Source organism: Coenobita brevimanus, chromosome 72 (assembly GCF_032717465.1).
Source record: "Coenobita brevimanus isolate Jiangsu-jjx chromosome 72, ASM3271746v2, whole genome shotgun sequence".
Classification (NCBI taxonomy): Eukaryota; Metazoa; Arthropoda; class Malacostraca; order Decapoda; family Coenobitidae; genus Coenobita; species Coenobita brevimanus.
Window position 1 is genome coordinate 4,660,595 of NC_137025.1, and position 26,906 is coordinate 4,687,500.

Genomic DNA, 26,906 nt, shown 5'->3' on the forward strand with positions numbered 1-26,906 from the left:
GAAAAGAGACGAGGGGAGGAGATTGGGAGGAGAGGGATGGGAAGAATGAATGAAGGGAAGGCGAGAAGGAAGGGGAGGGGCAGAGAAATGTGGTAGGGGAAAGGAGAGACGGAATAGAAGGAAGATGGAGAAAGCAATAGAATGGAAGGAAGGATTGATGGATGGATGGATGGATGGAAGGAGATGGAAGAAGGGAGAAAGGAGGAAGAAGGAAAGAAGGATGTAAAGGAAGTAGAAACAGGGAATGGAAGAAAGGAAAAAGAAAGGAGGAAGGGAAGAAATGGAAATATGCAATGAAGGAAGGAAGGAATGCATAAGAAGGAATACGGTAATTTGTGAACGAAGAGAGGGAAGAAGGAAAGGAAGAAGCTGTACTGAATGGAGGGAGGGAGGGAAGAAAAGATGAAAGGAGAGGAATATATGAGCAGGAAGGACAAGAGGAAGGTGGCAGGCTAGGGTGGAGATGAGGGAGGGCGGTGTCGGAGTGGCGGGAAGGGGCAATAGAACTTCGATGAACATAGGAATTGGAAGGAATTAGATGAAGATAGATAGATACGTAATGAAAAATATACACACATACATACATACGTACATAAAAAACATACATAGATTGATTAATACACTGATCAATTGACACACACAAATAGACGGATAGGCAGGTCAACTGATGCATTGTCTGTAAGACAGCTGGTGGTTGAGTGTCCGCCTAGGATGAAGAAATCTGACTTTGAGAATAATAGGTCAGAGTTCAAGGTCTCAGGACAATGGCAACTCGTTCAGTTTTGACCCTATTAGTCCAAGTTTGGTAGAAGGGTTGAACATCAGACAAGAATGGATCCATTTGATTTTCATAACAATCTGTCGAAGGTCAAGGGAAAAGTCAAATGTTGGCCCTTTTGACCAATTGTTGGGAAAGCGTGTTGCATTCTCTGAGTGCTCCTTTGTGTAACCATAATGTGATTTAGCAAAATGTACTCGTTTATAAAGGACGTATGTGTGGCTGGCCACTTCTCCTGACAACTCAGGAGCTAGAAACAGGTCTGGAATATGTCCCAATGAAAACCTCAGTACATGAGTAGCCAATACGATAATAGGACATGAGAGTGATGGTTGGCCGTTGGTGTGTGCAGGACAAGTTTTGGCAGCTCCCCCAAGGTCTGCAAGTTAGTTTATAGATGGAAAAAAAAAAAAATGATGGTTGGTGGCTGACGTGGGCGGGGTAAGGCCTGTCAGCTCCCCCAGGTTCCCCAGGTTAGGTTCTGGCTGACGCCATATTCCATCCTTGGTTATGATTCAGTTGCATTTTTAGTCTCTGTGAGTTGTGACAGACTGGCCGTGAGGCCACCCACACCAGGTAGTCCAACACACCACCCCCTGGAAGGAACTTCACAAGGGTCCACTTACTCCAGGTTCCTCTTTACTGCGAGGTTAACAGGGGCTACGGGTTTTAGGAGACCGCCCATCCGTCTCTTCCTGCCCGGGATTCGAACCCGGGACCTTTCGGCTGTGAACCGAATGCGCTGACCACTGCGCCACAGGCTACCCGTGTAAGGAAGGTGTGCTGGTCGGGCCAGGTGGTGAGGGAGAGCCTAGGAGGAGGAAGGGGGGAAGGACGGGACAAAGAGAGGACTGTAGTACTGTACCACCACGGCCGTACCTTTTGGCTTCCCATTCTCCAGGATCAAACGCTAGGGCATCCACCTGCTTAGCTGGTGGAGAGGCTAATATGTAGGATATAATATTTTTGGTAAAAGAAACAAGTAAGTCAGCAACAGTTCGTGTATGTAAATGTGTATTACTGACTATTTCATGATCGGCAGTTAACGTTAGACGATTTTTTGTACAGCTGAGAATGATTGTGGGAATCAGAGGTAGATGCCTGGGAGGTGACACGCAGCTTTAGCAAGAATGTTGACTCAGTCCTGAGAAAATGTCCACCATGAGTTTGACCCTAGATAAGATAAAAAGTAAGTTAATGCTTCAGTTCGATGGAGACAGGCGTGGAGGGAGGGGGAGTGAGAGAAGGGAGGAGTGGAGGGAGGGGGGTGAGAAAGAAGGGGAGGCGTGGGGGACTGTGAGCGAGGAGAGTCAAGGCTGTCTTTATCACAGACTGAGGACAGACAAGTTCTCAGCAAGAATGAAGTCAACAACAAAGGCGAGACTAGACAAACCACCCTGCAATAAACATATACTGTCTGCACGTGTAAATAGACGCTGGCGAATACTACAATCAGTCATTAACTTACATCTGACTTAAACAGGAAGCACAGTACCCAAACTCTGGAGGACTATGCTTCACCGGGAAACGTTGAAGACAGCGCATTTTTGGCCTCTTCAGTATGATGACCTAATGACAAGACGAGGTTGCTTGGCTTGAGACAGACCCTTCGTGATGAAAGGGGCTTAGAAACAATCTCCTTCAAATCCAGCCCCACTTTGCTTCTTTCGTATTTTGCTTTTGCTGTTGCCAGACGATTTTCTTCAAGTAAGGTGAGACATACTGGAGGGGTTGGATGTAACCTTCATTAACTTCACATTTAGAGACCCTCCATAATTTGCAGAAAATCGGATAGTGGTAACTTGATTTTTAAAAAGTAATAGTTTTGAATGGGTTAATGCATCCATGAACCACTGGGAACATACAATAAAGACTTAGTTACTTACAGAGGTAAAGTGTCTATCCAAGAAAACTTAACGAGAAAAAAGGGATACCGAGAATAGCGATTTTAAAAAAAGCCTGAAATTCGTGTCAGTGAAGGCAAATGAATAGTTGTGGGGCAGACTGTGACGAGTAGTTGGACGGAGAGACGCCGTACTTCAGACATTAATATCACTTCTTTCCTCTTCTCATTCTTCTTCTTCATCTTCTTCTGTCCCAAATCAGAAATCATAGGCAGGCCTCTTCTAAAGTAAGCTATGGCGCCTCCATGATTATAGTAAGTGAATGATTGCGCGGTTAGACAACAGAGACGAGCCAGTGAATTGGAGTCATCAGGTTAAAGGTGGATCGGACCAGCTTATCATCTCAGACCACTGGTGTGTAAAAGGAGGAGAGTTGCAGGTCAGAACCATGAGAACCACCATGGCAAAGGTCTTCCACTGATGATTTGTTTTATTTCAAGACGATATCTCGGACAAAAAAATGTTCTGACAATAACAAATGCAGGCCGCTGCACACAGATAAGTGTAATACAGTATATGTTGAAATGAAAATCTGATCGCTCTGTATACACAAAATAGCTCTCGATACCAACATTGCTGATATTTATTTTGTTTTCGCCAACGTTTGTGCTATTGGGAAACGAAAAGTCATGAACTTATAAATGTGAAAGTGTTAAATTCATAAAGAAAAACAATGCAGTTAATATACCACAGTTACAAAACTATAAGGATTTAATTTCAGTTAAATGTTGAAACATTCTCCCAACTAGTGCAAAAGTGACGGTTTGGACAGTGCTCTGAGCGAGGAAGGCCTGTCAGCTTCCTCGGATGGGTTGATAGTACCGTCTGATCGGCGTACGGGACAGACTGGCCATGGTCGAAAGGCCACCCAGTCAGAGCAATCCACCTTCACTCCCTGGAAAGAACTTCACAACGGTCCACTTACACCAGGTTCCTATTCACTGCTAGGTTAACAGGGGCTACGGGTGTTAGGAGACCGCCCATCCATCTCGTCCTGCCCGGGATTCGAACCCGGGACCTTTCGGCTGTGAACCGAATGCGCTGACCACTGCGCCACAGGCTACCCGCATTGGTGAAGGTGAGATGGGTGGGTCAGGAGGTAAGCGGGAGCTTGATGGTGGATGGCAGGCAGTTAGGGGACATGATCCAGGCACGGAGACCTGTAGCTTCCAAAATTATATTTAGCAGAATAAAACTTAACCAATTTTTCTTCCTTTACACTACAAACCATACTGTGCAAACAGATAGCCGAGAAGGCGAGATGAAGGATAAAGAAACTGACAAAAACAAAGAAGGAGAAATGGGAGTAAGCGGAAAGACAGAAAAGTACTCTAGGCGAGCTGTCAGCATTCCATTATGTTACCATGTGTAAGATGGCGAGTGAGTGTGTAATAGCAAGAGTGAGGTGGGAGGGGTATCTGTCCCATGGTGGCCGGAGGGTGGGAGGGGAGAAGGAGGGCGGACCTTTGGATCGATGTGGAAGGACGGGACAGAGATGGGAAGAGTGGGGGGGAGGAGGGTATGTTTTCCAGCGATGCACAGAACGCCAGCTGTGAGGGTTCAAGTCCTGTTTAGAACACGTGTTTCCAGCCCAAGTGTTTAGTCTGTCAAGAATTTTCTTTTTACCTCTTGAACTAGATGACGTGTTTTATTATTGCAGAGCCCAGATGATTGTACAATATTTGTGAAGAGCCTCAAATACTGAAGGTGTTAATGAAGGCTGTATCTAACTATTCTAAAAGCTGTCCAAAGCTGAATGAAATCGTCTGATGGCAGCAAGAATAAAACATAAATGACGTCCTAGAACCGAAAAGATTAACCCCTTCACTCCGACGACGCATTTTCACATTCTGATCATGCTAATACGTGACATTTGACTCCGAAGCTGATTATAATGGCGTGGAGGTAACAAATATATACTAAACAAAATATAATTGGAATCAAGGTTTTAATGCGTGTTTGTATTGCTTTCCTGGGTCTATCGGTATTGCTGACTTCAAGAACATTTTATTTTCCTCCATATTTCTGCCATTCCCACGTGATGTTATTCAGATTGGGGCAGCCTTGCATGACCTCTCTAAAGTGTAACCCTTCCGAGAGTGAAGAAAATCGCCTGGTAGCAACAAGCATAAAAAGAAAAAAAAAGAAAGACGTAAAACTGTGACGATCCACGTAAGCGACAAAATTGTAATAATTTATATAAAGTAGATGTGCAGTTTCTTTCTGTGCATTTAGAGTAAACAAACACTTACTCAATCCTGTGATATGCATGGCGATTGGAAAGACTTACAATATAGTAGAAGTAATAGTAGTAATAGTTGTTGTTATTGTTGTCGCAGCAGCAGCAGCAGCAGTAGCAGTAGTAGTAGTACCCATTCTACAACATGTATTAATATTTCAGAACAATATCTGACCTTCCCCTATTTAGTGGCTATTATAAGTTCTGCAGGAGGACTTACTCCCCTAAAAATAATGGCGGAAAATTCAAAATAGTGGAAGCCATTATCAAGGGACCGGACGAACTGACCAGAGAAGATTCACTGAAATTCATGTACTCACATTCCTCTATTTCTGATCGTTTTTACTTTTGGGAGGGGGGTTGACTCGCAAGAATCACTGGGCAGTCACGTTCCCGAAATATCGCTTGACGGATGGATGTCCATTGTACAACTTGTACCAAGATATCGAAGCCATATCTGCGCTCCTTTCATTATTTCTTGGAATTTTATTTTGGTGATGGGGGCTGACGTCCCAAAAAATCATGGCTGGGAATTGTATATTAGTGAAAGACCTTTGGTGTAACCAGACTAGCTCACCTGGTAGTTTCATTCAAATCTATCAAGTAGTCAAGGAGGAGTTAACACACACACACACACACACACACACACACACACACACACACACACACACACACACACACACACACACACACACACACACACACACACACACAAATCTCGCGCAACGGTAAAGTGTGAGTTGACGAAAATAATACCATCCTGCGCTTCGCAGAATCGATTAAGGCCGACATTGTTCATCATTATCATCATCATCATCATCATCATCATCCGGACCTCCTTTCCCACCCTAGGGCAGGGTGAGTAGCAATGTCCAGACAGCCCAAATTTGCCCAATCCAATGGGCCACGCTTCCATTCACTCAACATTCAAGCCTCCGGAATCCTGGCTCTATCGGATATGCCAAAAACATTAACCAAGTTCTGTTGCTTCACATAAACGTATCCGACATTGTTATAAAGCAGAAACTACAGTACTTCACTTTGAGATTTGTTTATATCTCATTCTTGCTATTTTTTGTTCTGATTCAGACACTTTTCGAACTGGGAGGATTAAATACAGTCTTCGTTGACCATTTCAATACACCATTTCTTTCCAAAAGTTGATTAAAGTCCTTCAAAAGCAGGAAGAATAAATTAACTTTTTCTTGAGTCATACTATCGTTTTTATGAGACTTTCGTCTTCCCTGCCGAATTATTCTCCTTCCCCAAAATAAAAATGATGGTTGGCAGCTGGCGTGGACGGGGTAAGGCCTGTCAGCTCCCCCAGGTTCCCCAGGTTAGGTTCTGGCTGACGCCATCTTCCATCCTTGTTTATGATTCAGTTGCATTCTTTGTCTCTGTGAGTTGTGACAGACTGGCCGTGAGGCCACCCACACCAGGTAGTCCAACACACCACTCCCTGGAAGGAACTTCACAAGGGTCCACTTACTCCAGGTTCCTCTTTACTGCGAGGTTAACAGGGGCTACGGGTGTTAGGAGACCGCCCATCCGTCTCTTCCTGCCCGGGATTCGAACCCGGGACCCTTCGGCTGTGAACCGAATGCGCTGACCACTGCGCCACAGGCTACCCGTGAAGGGATTGTGTGCTGGCCGGGTCAGGTAGTGAGGGAGAACTTCGGGGTGGGCAGGCAGTTGATGGTAACGTGGTTTGAAAAATTTCAATCTCACTCCAAAAAGGTGATAGGTAGATGTATTTTTAAAAGCTGTGGTGCTCGGCTCAGTGTGCTTCGAATCAGATGGGAAATGATAATAATGAGCCAGGTCTTCAACCGTTCCTAGGCATCCTATGTGTCAGATGTTGAGGAGGGTGCGATCAAAGACAAACTGCAAACAGAAAGCTGAAGGAAATCCAATAGCAGCCAATCTTTCAAGAGCGGAGCTCCACAGGGTTGGTTACTGGACCCATTCCCTCGGTCACACACACACACACACACACACACACACACACACATGAATATATTTACTCACTTTATTCGTCATCAGGCTCATTTAAAACAATAAAAATAATTTCATAACCTCGCAAATATAATTAAAAAAAAAAAATGAAAAAAAAAAAAATGAATATACAGGTTGAACCATATTACAACGCCCCAGTTTCACTCCGCGAGGCTATTAAATTTTCTCAAGTGTTGGGGGGGTGGCAACTCAGTCAGTGTTATCTGTATGTACCCTGCATCATTTATTTATCTCCTACTCCACAGGCCACAACCACCCCCACACCAGCCGACTGAGCCGTCCCCGCAACACAAAAAATACTGCCACATGAGTTTCTAGTGGAACGCCATTTACGGACCTTCCTCAGTGTAAACAATCAGCCTTCACACATCCAGTATTAGGTAATTTTGCTGACGACACGAAATGTATGACGGAGCAGGGGAGGTAAACATATTCAGTCAAATGCATGACACTGATCTAGGACTTGGGGTCCATAGCTATACCTTAGTTCGTCTTTCGTGTTATTTTCCAGAGAGAGAGAGAGACAGCACAATGGACTACTTATTTTGGTTGGCAGCTGATCGTTTTAATCAGTTTTTTATATATTTCCTAGTGATTAAGAGGTCCATTTTTTAAAATTATTTATTCAAAACTTAGTACAAACCCGACTTGCTACAGAGTCTAAGTTTACCCGTAAAACTTAATAGAAAATGGTCCGTGACAAAACGTTTTCTTTAGTGAGTGTGTGTGTGTGTGTGCGTGCGTGTGTGTGTGTGTGTGTGTGTGTGTGTGTGTGTGTGTGTGTGTGTGTGTGTGTGAGAGAGAGAGAGAGAGAGAGAGAGAGAGAGAGAACGCACTATCTTCCACATCACTGTCAAAAGCACAATGGAGTTATTACATCTATCTTACCGCATACACACTGATGAGTGGTGCTCAAAGGTGAGGCAGAGGTGTTCTGGGTAAGGCGGGGTGTTGAAGGGTGAAAAGGGGTGCGAGGGGTGAGGCAGGGGGTTGAGAGGTAAAGAAAGGGGCGTAAGGGATGAGGCAGGGGTGTGGGAGGTGAGCAAACTCCTTTCTTTACTGAACAGAGTTTATTCCGTCATAAAAGAGGCTGTGGCTGACTTTAGTATCTGCGACTTTGTTCCACATTGACACACACAGATACGACACACTGACACGCAATACTCTGACACACGGACATTGACACACGCTACTAAAATAACACACTGACACGCAATACTCTGACACACGGACATTTACACACGCTACTAAAATGACACACTGACACGCAATACTCTGACACACGGACATTTACACACGCTACTAAAATGACACACTGACACGCAATACTCTGACACACGGACATTGACACACGCTACTAAAATGACACACTGACACGCAATACTCTGACACACGGACATTGACACACGCTACTAAAATGACACACTGACACGCAATACTCTGACACACGGACATTGACACACGCTACTAAAATAACACACTGACACGCAATACTCTGACACACGGACATTGACACACGCTACTAAAATGACACACTGACACGCAATACTCTGACACACGGACACGACACACGCCACTAAAATGACACACTGACACACAACACTCTGACACATGGACACTGACACACGCTAATAAAATGACACAGACACACGAACGCTAACACACACACACAATATGACACACATTCTTGACACAGGAACCCTCGTACATAGAACATGCTGATCATCGTCAATTTTTATGTTCGTTTTTGGTTCAGAGGCACTTAGTTATCAGGAGGCTAGAAATAGGTGAGCAGCACACAACAACATTTCTGTGGTTTCTGTGGATGAGAGAGATACAGGAAAGGAACTGGTGATAACAACTTTGAGGGTGACGTGGTGACATTTTAGGTATGGCGAGAAACAAAACCAGCTACGATGCACTTGACCCAATTTCTTTCAGCAGTCACCTCTCGAATGTTGAATTTCAGCAGTTATTAACCCATGAAGGTCGGGGATGTCACTTTTTCTCGTATTCTTGCTAGATCTTGATGTTCTTATAAGGCCTACTGGCCTATGATGTAGTTTCAGAATTGGAGGGACGAGGTAAAGGTTCAATAAAGCCCTTCAATACGAGAGGCCTTTCCTAAGTTAAAATCGTCTGGTATGTGCATGAGTTACCTAAAAAACAATGTCGCTCGAATTCCAACGGTCAATCTGAAGGGTGTTCATCCACATGAACCACTGACAAGAGTGCTGTGTTGGGCCGAAAGTGGTCCTCTGGTGCACTAAATTATGAACTCAAATTTTTAGACTATCTCCAAACTAGAGTACTCGTTATGCAGACATGTAATTCAGTATCAGTGAGGTGATTTTCCACCCTTGAAGACTGCAGCTCCGGAAAAATATTAAATACTTGGAACGTTCTTATTCCTAAATTAATGATAATAATCCCCCCATTCTTCTAAAAAAAAAAAAAAAAAAAAAAAATGATGGTTGGCTGCTGGTGCGGGCGGGGTAAGGCCTGTCAGCTCCCCCAGGTTCCCCAGGTTAGGTTCTGGCTGACGCCATATTCCATCCTTGTTTATGATTCAGTTCCATTCTTAGTCTCAGTGAGTTGTGACAGACTGGCCGTGAGGCCACCCACACCAGGTAGTCCAACACACCACCCCCTGGAAGGAACTCCACAAGGGTCCACTTACTCCAGGTTCCTCTTTACTGCGAGGTTAACAGGGGCAACGGGTGTTAGGAGACCGCCCATCCGTCTCTTCCTGCCCGGGATTCGAACCCGGGACCTTTCGGCTGTGAACCGAATGCGCTGACCACTGCGCCACAGGCTACCCGTGTAAGGAGGGTGAGTTGGGTGGGTCAGGTAGTGAGGGTAAGAGGGAGACCGTGGTTGTTGATGGGCAGCCTGCTCACAGACAGGGTGCACCCTCAGTGGCGCGTAGTTTCCAAATTTATTTTTGGAAGAATAATACTAATCCAAAACTTAAACAGTTACTGGGCACTCTATGTGTTACATGGCAAGTGTCTAAATGGATAAGGTCTAATGCAAAAAGACAAGGACGGATAAACTTAGAGAAGCCGAAAACGCAGAAAACTGCTTCACCAAATGGAGGGAAAATCAACGACAGCTCATCTCTCAACTGTACCATTTATTGGACCCATTCAGCATGTAACATATGTATACAATCTGTCTTGAAACATTTAATGCTATTTTTAATTACTTGCCGACGACACGAAAATTTACAACATGGTATGGGATGCAATGGGATGGGATATCGCTGGTACGACCGACCACGTAACGAAAAACTACTCTGTGAGACTGAATCGAGGCCTATTATCCACATAGTACGCCAGCGCCAACTTCAGTTATATGGGCTCGTGATCCTGTTCGCAGGGTGATCTCTGAGAGTTAACCCGGCGTGGAGGAGGCCAAGGGAAAGGCTACGAAATTCATGGCTGTAGCAGGTAGATCGTTCTTGTCAATAGATGTTAAGAGAGAGGAAAGAGTCGCTGCCTGGAGGGTTTCTCGAAGATATCCTTGTGGGTGGAGTCGGAGGGTGAGTGCTATGCGTCCCGCGGTATGTGCCCCACATGATGATGATGATAATGATGATGATGATGATGATGATGGAATGTAAACGCATTTCAAACGGATATAAGACACTGATCCAGCTGTCAGATTTAACCATAGCTGGTTCAGCCATATTGTCGTCCATAATAATTTATTCTGCCTCAGCCGTGGCTGGAAACGACGGTATGCAATGTGCACTGCCTCCTTTAAGAGTTACCCCAGACACCATCTGAGTTATGTTTTACAGGTCTAATCTCATTAAAGAATATGAAGTACTCAAATTAAATACAAAAGAAAGGTAAGGTTTAGCAACGTCGACCCGAATTAGGCATTTACCGTATTAAAAAAAAAAAAAAAAAAAAAAAAAAAAAAATAATTGACCTTACAACGCTGGTATTGAGACAAATAAGACATCCAATGTGTCTATTTAGGATCAGTCAAGACAGGGATTGATGAAATCGACAGAACCAAGTTAAGTCAGATGAATACCAACAGTCTAAGGGGGAGAGAGAGAGAGAGAGAGAGAGAGAGAGAGAGTTCTTTGCAATACTTGATGGATGCAAAAAGCATTCCAAATACAGGTAAAGTTTGTTCAGGATAGAAGGCAAGGACAGCTGACCACAATCACTGGCATCGTTAACATTCTCAGGCTCCTATGACTCACTCTCAGCTGAATAAAATCGCCTGGGTAGCTGAAATAGAATAATAAAGCTGTTCCAACAATTAATGAGTTGACAGTTTCTGGCTCTACCAACCTTAAAGTCCCATTTTATTTACTCTGCGTCAACCAACGTGTTCGTAGGCTCGTATTCTCAATGGTTTAAGAAGGCTTCCTGACACCTCTTCCTTACCCATTTATTTTTGGATATGGCTAAGTAAAATAATTTTGCACGGTATTTATGCAGAGTATGGTGATATCAGAATGATTTAAGTAACACAGACTAGGACGGCAAGGCGTAATAAGTAAAATAAGTTGCTTATTTCACGTTGCTCCGTGGCAGAAATATGGCAATCCTGTGGCTATTCTTCCTTGCCATAGCACTTCTTCGTGACCAGCATCGTAGTCTAGCATTAATCTCCTGCTTCCTCTCCATATTCAAGATGGGGAGATGACGATGTTAGACCAAGTTAGAGTAAAATGCGTATGGCAGGAAGACATCCATAGACGGTATCAGTATTATTTCATGTTGGGTAGAGCAAAGAACGAACTACCGCTGTTGTAGCTTCGTTTTCATGCGAGAGAACTGGGTTAATCTCATACCTTGAATACTGAGTCGTAGTTGATGAAATTTAGTGTCCTTTCGTTACGGGGTAGGCATGAGTCCTTTGGGTTTCTCGTCAAATCAACCCTCCACTCTGACTATGCCTGACCAACAGCTAAGTAGGAAGGGGCAGTGACGTCACCAGGGGTCAGATTTTGGGGGGGCTGTGGCCCTGGTGTAGGTAGAAGAGGGGGGGGGGCGAGCGAAGCTAGCCTATGCAGCTGGGGGGTACGGGGGGGCGCTGTAAGCCCCCCCGGAAAATTTTTCGGAAATTGAGCAGTTTTAGGGGAATTTTTGAGGCCTATAGATGAAGAAAAAGTAAAATAAGGTCTCACAGGCTATTAATAAGAAACTTATAGGACACATGAATATTGATGGGCCTAATACTAGGTATCAGTAAACCTTATGATATAATGTGTACAAGGTAACTGTATAAAGCTTTTTTGCAGATAAGTTTTTCTTAAACTGCTAGTATTATGTGGTATCATAACGGTTTCTTAGACTTACCATATTAAATTTGATAATTCAAAGAAGCTCAATGTATATAGATATAATTGCCAAGATTTATCTTCCATTACCGGTACTGTGATAGGAAAACAAAGCCATTCACTTTCCCACTCTGTACGTTTAGGACAATATATTTGCAACACTGAGAAATAGCCTAGGCCTAGCCAATTTAAAAATAAATCAATTAAAAAAATCCTGGCCTAAGCTTCATCAAATGACTACTGAAAAAGTTTGATATAGGGCTACTTACATGTCTGAATGGGTTCAGCTTTGGGGTTATCTGGGGTTGCTTCTGGCACCTCATTCCCAATAACAGCCACTTCTTGGCACTCATCTGAGTCATCTTTGGAGGTGCAGGTGCGAAAGAATTTCCTTATGTCACCCTGTCCCTGAGGATTTTTAGATGACCTTTTCATCACCTGAGTGGCTGATGGCTGATATCCGCAAATGTATTATTGTGGAATAGCCTATAAAAGGGAAATGACATTCAGTTCTGACAGTCGAGTGTCGACTGAACCAAGTACTACCGACTCTTTGTATAAAGTATAGGCTAGATCTCATATCCGTAAAAACAAAAATGAACAGGTAAAGTGAGGTGGCTAGCAATATGCCGGAACGTAGTAACGTCTATACAGCCACTGAAACCAATACATTCAAATAAGGCCGAAAACAACACAGGATTTAGCCACATTTCACAGTCACTTCTCAATGTAAACAAACATTCCGAGTTTCGATACTCTGAACATTCGAATTTGTGAAAAATTGCATAGATCAGATATTTTAGACTGCATAATCCAATTTTAAAGCTCCGTGATTAATATATACCATATTATATATTGTAAATATATAATAAGTTTGATAAATGTAATACAATCTTGCATTCTTTGTGCAATAAATATATTTCAAAGAAAACCAAGCTTGGAAAAAGTATATGGGAAACTAATATATTGTAACTATTATGATTTGAGCCATAGGTTTACGTAAATTGTGAATAACTTATCACATTATATAGCTATAAATAATATTGTATTAAACTAATATGGATGCACGAATAAAAGTGGATTGGCGGTAGGGGGTTGGGGGAAAGCTAGGTGGGCCAATGCCGAGCTGCAAGCATACTATGTAAGCTGGTGATTTTTTATTATTATTATTTTGGGAGGCTGCAATATTGGGGGGGCTGAGTCCTTGATTTGGGGGGGCTAAGCCCCCCTAGCCCCCCCCTCGTGACGCCACTGGGAAGGGGTTACAGATATTTGGCAGATGAAAACCAACCGACTATAGCTACTACTACTAATAAAACTAATAATAATAATAATAATAATAATAATAATGATAATAATAATAATAATGATAATAATAATAATACCCCCACCACCCCCACCACCCACACCTCCACCACCAACAACAGAATTAATTACGAAGTGAAAAGCGCTCAGAAAATACAGCAATTCTGTGTTCCATCTCTGACCTCGACCCAACCTTTACCTTTGACTGGCATACACCTACACTGAATCAGTGCTTATTATAATTCAGGAGAGATTTCGTTAACATACATATATCCATACACAGAAATAGCCTCAGTCACAATAGCTACGGTAATCCGAATTTGGCATCGCTGATAATGCGTATTTCTTCTGCCTATTTCTGAAGCATGGGAATAAGGAAGGGATGATGATGATGATGATGATGATGATGAGGAGGAGGAGGAGGAGGAGGAGGATGTCCTTATTATTCTGTATTCTGTAGGAAAGTGCACACTAAATACTGACTTTCACATACATAAGCAAAAGTCGTTTCTATAGTATACTAGATATTATAGCATGTACACACACACACACACACACACACAAGCATCTGCTTGTATGGAAATGTCATGCATCTTGCAGTCTATCTGCTTTACTGAATGTCATTCACCCTGCTGCAGTGAACCTGCTTTACTGCATCATTAGCTCATATATATATATATATATATATATATATATATATATATATATATATATATATATATATATATATATGTGTGTGTGTGTGTGTGTGTGTGTGTGTGTGTGTGTGATGTCTATTTGCGCTCGTATCAACGAATGTTTATTCATACACAAATTCTTAATGAAAGTTTAATCATAAAACAAAATAGGCATCCTTTGTATATTTTAAAGGAACAAACTGTTATTTATCACACACTTAGGATCAGAAGCTATGAAGTAATTAGTTTACTGATGCATTCTTTATGTTCGTATTTGAGACGCAAGGAACATCATTCACAAAGTTACCGTACGAACTTTGATCTTGGCATCATTAGATGATGGAGTGTCAAATCATCTGGGCATCATCGCAGATTGGAGTAATTCTATATACGTTCTGGCACCTTTCTTAATGACTGATCTGTAGACTCTGCTCGTTTAGGATCACCGGCAATATTATATACTGCCCCAACGATGAACAAACCATCGTTATATCCTGCTCCAATGATGAACAAGCCAAAATTCTATGATGAACAGGTACTTACGGCTGATTGGTTACTGCTCATTTTCCTTCATTCTTTATCTTGTATGCCCAAAGAATCCTGTATTTACCTTAGGTTTGCATCATTCGGATATGTTTACTAACGGCAGATTGCAGAATTTTAAGATATTTCTATTCCTTCATCTTAACCAAAAGAGTCAGTCAAACTTTGGCTACATTTCATGCAATTTTAAAACAAAGGTTTATGGAGGCATCGTTTAAGGTTTCTATTATCTTTAAAAAAAAAAAAAAAAAGTTATTGCAATGGTATCAATGAAGGCCATTACACAGATAAATGCAGCGTATGTGGCAAAGAAACTCTCGTCTCTGGATACACACACACACACACACACACACACACACACACACACACACACACACACACACACACACATCTTGAGACCAAAAACGCCAGTAACTTTGTGTCCTTACGTGTTTGTAATTTATAGAAACACCGAACTAAATTTTATCATTAAAATACATAAATCAGGGGTTTCCAAATGGGGGAATGACCTCCCCTGGGGGAAGGGGATAAGAGGATTTGGACATTCCAGGATGGGAATACACAGTTATGGACGAGCTGGCCAAGGCAGCCTTTTTGGTGTATTGTCAGTTATAGATTTGATAAATTTTGAGGTCAAATGCTTTATGGCGTTCAGTTTGACCTTTTTAGGATTAAGGTCAGATGTTACATAAAAGGAGAAACTCTCTAGAATCTTCACAAAACCTGGTAAGGTCTCCACAATACCGCTAGATTTCTTGTTACGTTAAAAAGTACTGCTAAATGGAAGCGAATAACTCTACAGTATATTACAAAGTTCACCAACGTCATCATCATTTAATCCTGTGTTGCTCCATGAGAAGCGTAATTGCCCGGGGCTAGGCAAATATGTCCTGACATTTAAGATGAGAGTGACCAGCCCCGCTCATCCTTGAGTGGCATTACGTGAGTAGTAAACCCCAACCATTCCTTGGATATAAACCCCCACAGGCCCAATCCGATTGGAGCGCCATAATTACCCACTACACCACCAGGCACCCTAATTCGATTACTGTATATGGTTACAACCCAACGTAGTAAATGGTTTCCTGGTGTTCAGGAAACCATTTGGTTTGTCTCTCAGTGAAGTCTCCTGGAGGCAGAAGGAAGAGGAAAGACTGAAGGAAAGAAAGACAGAAGAGGAAGGAAGGAAAGAAGGAAGGAAGAGAGGACTGGGCAATCACCCGAGAGCAGCATTACATCGAGTGAGTGGATGGTGAGCACCCCCAAATGAAGGTGGGGAAGGAATGTCTCCCTTTGGGCGTGGTGGGGAATCGTCTTTTTTTTTTTTTTTTTTTTTTTGGCAATTTTGTGGAATAGCCACAAAAATTCTGGGATCCTCTGACGTAAATAATGCTTGAGCGAAACTGGAAAGCACCAAGACAGGACACACCTCCGCCAGCGCCAATAAAATTTATGACTTCCTGCTGCAGTTCCTTTTTTTTTTTTCCCTACCAAACGAATATTTTTACGGCTCCAAGTATTCAGTCAGTTCTACGGTCTTAAATTTGTCTTGTTACGCAATTTCAGGTACTGCGTACCTCCCTCAACGCCGATAAAATTTATGATTTATTCTTGCATCTGGAGCAGGATCCACCTCAAATTGTAATATGATCTAACTAACTTTTCCTTCATCAAAATCCTGTTACAACTTTACGAGATCTCTTTTCCACAGACAAACAAACAAGGGCAAATACATAACTTCCGTCCAACTTTGCCGAGGGGGACAATGATGAATTAATAAAACACCATTAAAAAAAAAAAAAAGGCAATTTCATACAAAACACTGCCACAGTAATACAACATGAGTGGTTGATTTCAGCACAGGAAGGGATAACATATACTGTAATTCTGTATACTTTTTATCGAACGAATACAGTAATACAAGTACAGCGTTTTGTGTAACCGGTAAAAAGGTGATGGACTGACTGATATTCTGGTAGGGGAGAGGCGTGCCTGTGGTCGGGAGGTTTTCCTTCCCCTGAAGTAGAGTGTTACTTTCCAACTCTACCCATAGGATCCTATGTTTTTAGTTTTACCCGGGTATTTTTTTCTTCCGACAGCCTGGCTCATTTGTCAGCCACCCAGGACAGAGCAGCCTAGCCCACCACCACCCTGGTAGGAACTTCACAAGGGTCCACTTACACCAGGTTCCTATTCACTGCTAGGTCAACAGGGGCATTGGGTGTTAGGAGACTGCCCATCCGTCTCGTCCTGCCCGGGAATCGAACCCAGGACCTTTCGGCTGTGAACCGACTACGCTGTCCACTGCGCCACAGGCTACCCAGATTACATCACGCTGGTGCTGCTCAATTCTGTTTGCTTATCTAATCACAGGCAGTGACGTCACTTCCTTACGCTGAGAATAGTTGCAGGGGTAGCATTTATAATTCCTGTTTGCCGATGAAATTTTGAGATATTAATTAACCGTAACGTAATATCATAGTAAATGAGTTTTGTGATGATAAGTAAAGTTCACTCTATTTGAGAGAGAGAGAGAGAGAGAGAGAGAGAGAGAGAGAGAGAGAGAGAGAGAGTTTACTCAAGAATGACTGCAATATTCTTACGCACAGGATTAGAAACAGTTGTTGTAAACTAGCCTGTGTACTAAAGCGCGTGGTCAGAAATGAGGGACACGAGTTCACATTGTTGTTATTCTTGTTTATACACTTGAAAATAAAACTGGTCAGCCCAAATATGTCAACCTATAAATTCATTCTTCATAGTGCGTCTCCCACCTCCCCCGCCCACCACATACCACCCTCCCTGCCCGTGACGCTCGCTCCTCTTCACCAACACCACCCAATTTCCACCCCTTTCCCCCACATCCAGCACCAGACTTCTAAGAAAAATCTATTTCCATCTCCAACGCCGCTCCTCTTACAATATTTATTTCACTGGGTGTACTTATACCGTCCCTGCCCTACCGTACAGCATCATCGTCGGCCATCCCACCCACCCACTCCAGACTCCTTTCCATCCACTCTACCCATTTTTGATGCTGATAAGACTCTCAACATCTTACTCTATCACTGACTATGTTGCAAGCACAATAAGGGAGTGAGATGTTGTGTACTGTTAATCTCAAACAATTTTTTATCCTATTTCAGCCAAACTTAGTTGAATTGTAGAAGGCCAGCCGAGAAGTAAACTTTTCTTCTTCAACATTCGGTCAAATACCAAGATCACACAACAAGGCCAATTTAAACATCTATATCCAATTTAGTACGAATTTCGTGGAAGGACTAATGGGAAAAAACAGAATGGAGTCCATTTTGAAGACAAAGAGTCAAAAATCAAGCTCTCAGGACAAAGTCAAAGTTGGACCCGTGTGTGTCTGAGTGAACAAAGATCTGATTTGGACCACACTTGGTGCAAAGGTGGACACCAGGACTTTTTTTCTTCTTCTTCTTTTTTACGATGATCACATGGCCAACTAAACTTCAACATTTTTTATCTGATTTAGACCAAAATTAATGAAAGCGTTCAGGGTAAGCCAAGGATGACGGGATTCGATTTGGAGAACCAGTCAAAAGTCAAAGTCACAAGGTAAGATCTGCGTTCAGCCTGTGTGTGTTGTATGCACTGTAGTGCGTAAATCACGTGATGGTCAAGTGTAGTTTGATTGAAGGGTTGATTTGACCAGGTAACAAGTAGATGCATTCCTATCTCATCGAATTTCAAGCAACCACGACTTTGTATTCAAGTTGAGTGGTCCAGTTCCGTCAGAGGAAAACAAACCGACTTCAGTATTTGCTTGGAAATCATAAGCTTCTGTTTTGCTTGCCTACACTTGTTTTTTCCCCCTCCCTGACACTTACTGGCCTATACTTACACCACCCATCCCTGAAGCCTACACTTCCCTCGGCATACCCCATCACTCACCTCCTTCCCAGCCCATCCCGTCCACTTTGATATCCCCACCCCACTCATTTCTATTCTGAAATGGTCCGTATTATGAAAATGAATGCCTCATCTACCAGCCAACCTACAACCCCAGAGGTATTGTCCCACTTGCCTCAACGTGGCCTCCATAGTCCCAGCCCATCCCGCCCACTCTTCTCCACCCAATTAACCCTAATACTGACAGACATCGTATAACAAAAACCATTACACTGATTTGGCTGATTTTTGGACTTATACTGCCATGACCTCAACCTATTTTATTAATCTAAGGAGAAGCAATGGGCCTGAAGTTTTTTTCCTGATCAGTTTGGGTTTGAACGTAGGTAAGATGAACTGGAAACACCAGAATGGATCTAGCCTGACCTGGCCTGAAGGGATGTGACTGGACCTACTTGATCTGATGAGCCTGATCGGATGGAAACGCTGTGAACTGACTCTGCTGGACCTAAATAGACCTGAAAGACCGTGAACTGGCCTGACTAGCGCCTGAATGGATGTGAAAATCCTGAATGGACAAACAGTATGAGTGAGATTAACTGAACCTTGAGCTGACCTAACTGGTCCTGAATGGACCTCACTGAACCTGAATGACCTCAATGAACCTAATAAGACCTAAATGGTCCTGAAATGCCCTGAACAGGTCTGACTGAGCCTGAATGTATATGAGAGACCTGAATAGACCTACGTAACTTGAATGGGTCTAATTGGGCTATTAACTGAGTGTGTGTGTGTGTGTGTGTGTGTGTGTGTGTGTGTGTGTGTGTGTGTGTGTGTGTGTGTGTGTGTGTGTGCGTTCTTATTGATGCCTTACTGATCCATGGAAAAGTGTCTTTGACCTCATCTAACCTGACATAAAGATATACTGGTAATTTGAGAGGGACGAGGTGTTTTTTTCGTGGAAGTGAGACGTCATTGTTGTTGCGCATGGGGAAGTACTGTATTCTGTACAGGCTATCAGCTCTATACGTTAGATTGGTTGATGGTGGTTTGGGTAATAGTAGTAGTAGTAGTTGGGGCAGTGGTGGTAGTGGTGGTGGCAGTAATAGTGGTAGTAGTAGTAGTAGTAGGAATGCAGTTGCAGTGGTAGTAATAGAAACAGGTTTTATAATCCCAAGCTGAAAACAATGTTCCGCAAATCAAGAAGTCCTCCTGAAGAAGGTGAGAGCACTAAAACCAAATCAACAAGGCAGAAGCAATGAAACAGAGAAGGATCTTTTTATCCATATTGACCCAACTGGATCTAGGTGGTCCGTAACACACCCAGACTGAACTAAGAACGACCTAGAATGGCATACTGTAGCTACATGCCTTCGTCGGAAAAATTGTAGGCCATTTGATCTGCTGTTCTTGTGAAGGTTAAGCTGTTTTGGAGGTTTTGCTTCTTTCCTCCACTCCGAAGGCTGGCGCTCATGTGGAGTCCACACGTGGTGTTGTGCACCCTCAGGCCCGACGTGGATGAGGCGATGTCTACAACAAGGGAGTTGGATGTCGAATCCCTTCACGATGAATATACTGCATAGTACTGAACCTGTTGGACGGCTCTTGTTACCTGTTTTCGACGGGTTTGCTCGGCCACACAGACGGGTTAAGCAACAACACAGGCAACTACCCCGAAGACGTCGTACATAAATTGTAGTCTAGCTGACGTCTGATTAATTTAATCAACTCCGGAAAAGTATGCTAGTGCTGAAGGGGTTGATCATCACTTTCAGTGTACCCGTAGTTAATAGTAGAAAATGGTCTGTGATAAAACGTTTTCTTTAGCATTAAAATGATACGTGGCGGTTAAGTGGTTTAAGTACTGGCTTACAGTCTCAAAGGACGCGAGTTCAATCCCAGGCTGGGATCAATATGAGCCTGAGAATGATGATACGTAAAGGTGTGTGACAGCTGCTGGACCTCAGGGAACGAAACAGTCTATGCCCCAGTAATGATGGGACTCCAATAAAGTTTGTTTTAAAGTACTTACGCGTCGGGTTTTGAGAACTAACCACAATGACGGAGAGGGAAGCAGAGGAAACAGAAGTCAGTTTTTGTGGGTGAGTGTACACTGAAGGGAAAAGGTAGTTCACTCATTCTAACTGAAGTGAGACTGTCGTCCTTTTGCAGCTTACTTCCCCGTGGCACAGTGGCAGAATAACACAATACCACGGCTCGAATGTCATACCCACAGAACTTCTTCGTGATTAGCACCATGTCCTAGTGTTAATCTCTTGCAACAGCACAATTAACCGAGATGGAAAGATGACAATTTTACGCCTAGGTACAATAAACAGACTACAGGTTACAGTGGAAGACAAGGACTGTTGAGGAGTGTCACTGAAAGATTTTACTGTCTTAGGAGATGCCCTGGTAGTGAAGGGGTTAATGAAGGCTGCATCTAACCCTCCAGTCTGCAGTGTCTAACCTAAGGTGAACAAAATCGTCTAAAGATGCCCAAAATACAGCCTAGTACAGGTTAATTCCTCTGGTTGCAAGGGTTAACATTCTACGCAAGGGTTTAAAGGGTTTCATCACGGTAATGATAATAATAATAATAATAATAATAATAATAGTAATAGTAACCATCATCATCATCATCATTGTCACCAACAATATAATCATGGCGTTTTTCTCCATCTAAGGATTCTGCATCTGAATCTGTTCATATTTAATCCAACGTACGACCAAACTTCCTCCTCCTCGAAGGGGGTGACAGCCAATATTAACCCTTCCCCATGCTGGAGAAGTACGAATGGTAACGTGATACATGTGAAAGTGGAACTGATGTATTGATTATGTTTATGTTCGCTAGTCTGTGTATGCCATCACGAGAACCGACAGTATGTGAATATATGCAATACATACGAAAGGACATCACATTAGTAGTTCAGCACCCACTCTTACTGTCAGCCACGGCTTGCTTCCAACCCTAGACTCAGAGCAAACGCATTGGAAGAAGAATACACTACATAAAAAGAAGAAGAAAAAAAAAACTGCTAGGGTGTATATCACCAGCTGTTTATTCGCGAAGAAGCCGATTTTCACACAAGTCTGTTCACAGAACAAAAAAGGCGTTCATTGTATGCGTCAAAGATATAAAATCTTATTTATCCCGTAGCTAAAATTAGAAAAACTTTCTATTGATGACTGTGATGCAGAGAACATCGGACACAGAATTAACCAGGTTTGATTTTAGCATCAAATGACAGATCGCCAAATCATCCCTGAAGTGTACTGTAAACACATCAATATATCTCCCCTTGCCGTATTTAAGTGAAAATTTTCGGTAAGTTTACCAACGTCAATTTCCAGAAATTTATGGCAATGTTTCATCCTAACCAAAAGTGCCAATTTGATCTATGCAACGTTTTCTGCCACTATAAAACACTGGCCTTTGAAAACATCCTTTGTGACTGTCGATATCTTAGACGAAAAGATGTAACAATGCCCCGGTACACTGCAGGCCGCTGCGCATAAACTGGTAAATGAAATAAATACTGTATTGCACTGGATCTGGATTAACCAAACAGATCTTGAGGCAAGCAGTGAAAGAACCCCCCTATTTTTTTATATTATTATTTGTCGATACATAGAAAAGATTTGGAGACAAGCAACGAAACTTTTTCTTTTTAGCATCCTTTTTTTTTTTTTTTTTTTTTGGGGGGGGGGGGGGGGGGGCCAGGAGTTATGATCTTCAGAAACAGACTGTGCTATTTGATGAAAACCTGAAAATGCCTTCTTTACTACAAGTATGTGTTTGTGCAGCATTTTCTTGACATGTCCACATTATCTTGCTCAAGTTTGGAAAGATCTCTGATACTGAAAACAATGAAGGGGCAATTAAAATACAAAACATTTAGCTGACTTGCTTTTCGAGCAATTGACTGCCATAGTTACCAGCGAACGAACGAAAGGAGCGAGTGAAGTTTACTGTTGGCGTACGAGGGAAAATTACAATAAGCAGACTGGTCCGGCCCTGTCCCGACCGGCACGCTTTTCAAAAACTAATAACTTTTTAACCAATAAAGCAAGACCATTTTTTTTTTCCTCTAGATGCTACGTTGATCAGTTAAATTTTGTATTTTATGATTCACAAACCCATTATCGCATCATAACACTGTACAAAAGGGAAAACAATTGCAAAAGCTCGATCGTTTGTTTAGCACGAAAACGCACTTCTTACTGATTATATAATTCTAGGGGTCTGTATACGCTATGAAAAGAAAAACAAATATCACTGTGTCTTTTTGTCGAACGATTAACATATTACCTAGGGTAATATTTTGAACAAAAAGAGTGCAAAAAAAAGTGATGGATTAACTGATGCTCTGGGCGAGGTAAGGTCTGTCAGCTCCCTCAATGCGCATTCTCGTAAGATTTGCGGTTTGCGGAGTTTGCTTAGTGTTATGGAGTTGGGTTGACAGACTGGCCGGAGCCACCCAGACAGAGCAGTCTAACTCACCACTCCCTGGAAGGAACTTCACAAGGGTCCACTTACATCAGGTTCCTATTTACTGCTAGGTTAACAGGGGCTACGGGAGTTGGGAGACAGCCCATCCGTCTCGTCCTGCCTGGGAATCGAACCCGGTTCATTCGGCTGTGAACCGACTGTGCTAACCATTACACCACAGGCTACCCGCTCAGGAAGTGAATGTTGGTCGAGCCAAGTGGTACCCTCTTGCCGGGGGTACAGAAGGGCTGGGGAGGAGGGAGAGGGCTTGTGGTGGCCTATGTTGGTTGGTGGTGGGGTTGATGGTAAAAATGGCAGTTCCTACACTTCGGCGCTAACTAGGAGAGGCCATAACAATGATAGAGGGACAGTGATGTCATTCTTCAGGGTTATATAATATATGCATGCTCAGAGTCTATATACTGTATGGTGTCCCTTGGATATCATCATTACAATAAAAGAAGACAGGATTCGACAAAAGAAGTCATTCAAAACGTGTTACTGAATACCATGATGGAATAATATAAACGTAGCCTATACTCATCAACTGTTAAAATATAGCAGCGCATTGCAGGGGCCACCTAGCAATTACTACCTGTAATATGCAAGACGCGAATCGAAAGCAACCCCAAGCACAGGGAGATGAGAGGTGACTCACCCAACAAAATGACGTCAGCACAGGAAGCATGGCTGCCAACTGTGTCCAGTGTGGATATATAAATGGATGTTGATTACCTTGGTTAATTTGTAAACCAATATATCCGATAATCAATAAGGTATGTTGATAACACTGAATATAACTATTGTACTTTGCCTGTCAGCTGAAGGCATTTCGTCACTAAAAAACTTAGTCGGTGAAAAATATTGTCAACCCGAGTAAGTAAACAGTTCCGCTGGGACCGTTGCTAGGGAGTGCTTAGCTAAGAAAGTGCAATGCCTATCTAACTCAATGCCTAATAATGAAAATGCTTGATCTTCGTCAAAATAGACTCAGGGAAAGTACAAGGTGCAAAGCAGAGAGAGAGAGAGAGAGAGAGATCCCTTTTCCAGTTAACAGTGCTATGTAGAGACAAAATTTTGATAATTACCATTTTAGCTGTTTAGTGACAGTAAGTGGCATGTGTATAAAATAAGAGTATTGCCGGAAGTAGATGTGAAAGCAGGTTGATGTGTATTGCCTGAAGTGTCATTTCCATTATTTTTTTATTGATATTCATTAATAGTGGATATGAACTTTATCTAGGATGCTTTTGGAATACGGCTTTTGAGGGCCAACCTCATAACCTCAAGAAACAGAAAAATATCCCCATTTAACCCATGTTATAATATCTTCGATTGATATTAAATCACTTAACTTTTTGGTTTAGGACAACAGAATCCCAGCACTAGGCGAGGGATACCTATAATCCCCTTTATAAAGATTATCACAGAAGAACTCTGTAATATATCTTGCTAAGTTTCATATGTATGAGGTAGGCCTATACCATATTACATCTAGTGGTGACTGGATACGCATGCAGTGGCTGAGGACTAATGTTTTACCCCGTTTAAGATAGCTTAAAAATTTCCTTAGCTCTTTTGTGGAATAGAGTACCACTTAATATTCACCAGCTAGTAATTTCACTGAGACAATTATCTATATACCGCTGGCTGTCCTTAAACTACTTCCACGTCACTAAAGGGAAACACTGCAGTTTCCATGACTATTTTACTTAGAACTGAAGTCATCTGTACATGTCCTTCTCTTACTTATGCTGCATCTCTCTTTTCATCCCTCCAATAATTTTCAGTACCTGTGCATCACTGACGTACCTGTAATTGTTATATATTCTAAAGTACACGTTTTATATTCTGGTCCTTTCTTTTGGTTTTATTGATGTCATTGAGCATTAATGAAAACAGCTGTCTGTAACCACAGAATCAATGAGCTAAGATCATTTCATGGTAACTGCTTTCTACACACTGTTTTTTACATTAGATCTGGAAGAGAATTTTCAATTTCAGTCTCGTTTTGCTGCTCCCCCTTCTCCTCTATCAGTGTTTCCTCCCCCTCCTCCTCCTCCCCCGTCGGTATTCCATCTTCCGTTTCCTCCTTTTCTATTATGTTGCCTTGCATATGGGAGGGAAGACTATGATGGACACAGATGGGGCTCTTTCTGGCCAGACAGTCTTCATCGCTGAGGTAGTAGTAGTGCTGGTAAGTCAGGGCAGCACACCAACCCTGCTCTGGTTCCCTCCCGTCCCCCATCTTCGGCGCCTGCTGGTAATGATAACACACACCCTCATTGGCTGCTCTTACGCGCCCAGCAGCCTCAGGGAAGGTCAGGTTGCGGGGCTGGCAGGTGTCGTAGTGCCTTTAGATAGTGGCGCAATATTAACAAGAGCTGCAGCACGACCTTTCTTAAAAATTAAGAAAACCTGTAGCATTACTCTAACCCTGGTGATTGTCGAGATGCAAATACACTTTGTCCTTGATGTGTTCCCTTTTGGCTGAGATATAAATTTGTCACACAATATTGTACTTTTTTTTTGTTTTGTTTTTTGACTGACTGGCCATACTTAATACTTCTCACATACAAGGTGATAAGGAAAAGATAACCACAATAAGTCTGATAGGCACACTGCAAAAATGATTTGTAAGGATAACAAAAAAGGAACAGAAAAATTTTCAAATGTTTGCTGTTTTATGCATTTGCACATCAAATGTTTACTATTCATACATATAGATATATGAATGTGCATACAGCACTGCAGTAGGCCTGTCGGCAAGGCTGCAAGAATATAGTAAGAACTGAAGACATGCTTCATTTTACTTACGAAATTTTTTCTGTTCATACATGTTATCACCCTACTTCTCGGTGCACCCCATCCCATTTGACCTCATCTGTGCAGACGAGGAGCCTACGTGTGGTGGTGCTGTGCACCCTGGGTACAGTGAAACAGCTGCGGTATCCACCTGGGAGCCAAACCTTTTCATATTTCCTTGCACCTCTCTATAGGGAAGGCCCCTGGTCTGACCCTGGTGAGGCACTGTCTGCCACAGACGGGTGTAAGTTCCCTACACTGTGTATGTACAGTACTGTATTGTACCTGTTGAACAGCTCCACTGAAACAGTTATTGACTTTCGGTCGGTGAGTCTGCTCAACCAGACACTCTGGGATTAAGCAACAACAGCAACAACATACTCTCACTAAATGTTCACGGTTTATGCTTATATATACTGTACATACTAGATAATATGCAGTATGTGAATGTGCATGAGACTCCAGTAGGCCTGGTGGCTTTAACAGACTGGGAGAATAAAGTAAGGTTAATACAGGAGAAGCTTTGAGTTATATGGCTGTGGTGGCTTAACAACCGGAAATCCCTTTGAACAGGTGTGTGACAGCAGTGCCGACTATCTTTTCCTTTGTCATTAATTTAAAGGTCTGATAGAGAATATATTTTCGCAGCCTTTCCGGTAGGTTGTAGCTATGGAGACAGTAGATGTATGTTTGCTGATACAAAGCTGCCAGGTTAGGCAGACTGCACTGGGTGCTGGAGGTTCCCAACTGGGAGAGGGAAGTCATCATGGTGGGAGTTATTGTGTATTTTATTCTAATTGTTTCTGTTGAACTCTGATTTTGTGCTGATTGACCACACTGAGTGTTTCATGATCCCAGTGCAGTACTGAGACCCTCACATGATGAACAACTTGGCATAAGAGCAAAATGAGGGTAATAAGAAAACAAATTCCATGGGTTGGCAACGGGCTAGGAAAC

The 26,906-nt window shown here is 42.6% G+C and overlaps 1 protein-coding gene and 4 non-coding genes across 5 annotated transcripts in view; all 5 read right to left on the reverse strand.

Annotated features, from left to right (window-relative positions):
• Positions 1-1,468: 1,468 nt before the first annotated feature.
• Positions 1,469-1,538, reverse strand: TRNAV-CAC (transfer RNA valine (anticodon CAC)). Its single transcript has one exon. It is a non-coding gene; the product is annotated as a tRNA-Val (tRNA).
• A 2,133-nt stretch (positions 1,539-3,671) lies between these two features.
• TRNAV-CAC (transfer RNA valine (anticodon CAC)) lies at positions 3,672-3,744 on the reverse strand. The gene has a single exon. It is a non-coding gene; the product is annotated as a tRNA-Val (tRNA).
• A 30-nt stretch (positions 3,745-3,774) lies between these two features.
• Positions 3,775-26,906, reverse strand: part of LOC145407243 (uncharacterized) — a 30,408-nt gene continuing 7,276 nt past the window's right edge. The window contains exons 7-8 of the mRNA XM_080278277.1: positions 25,254-25,498; positions 3,775-3,842 (exon numbers count right to left, since the gene is read on the reverse strand). Of these exons, the coding sequence (XP_080134403.1) occupies positions 3,775-3,842; positions 25,254-25,498 (313 nt within the window). The remainder of the gene's footprint in view (positions 3,843-25,253; positions 25,499-26,906) is intronic.
• TRNAV-CAC (transfer RNA valine (anticodon CAC)) lies at positions 6,475-6,544 on the reverse strand. The gene has a single exon. It is a non-coding gene; the product is annotated as a tRNA-Val (tRNA).
• Positions 9,682-9,751, reverse strand: TRNAV-CAC (transfer RNA valine (anticodon CAC)). The gene has a single exon. It is a non-coding gene; the product is annotated as a tRNA-Val (tRNA).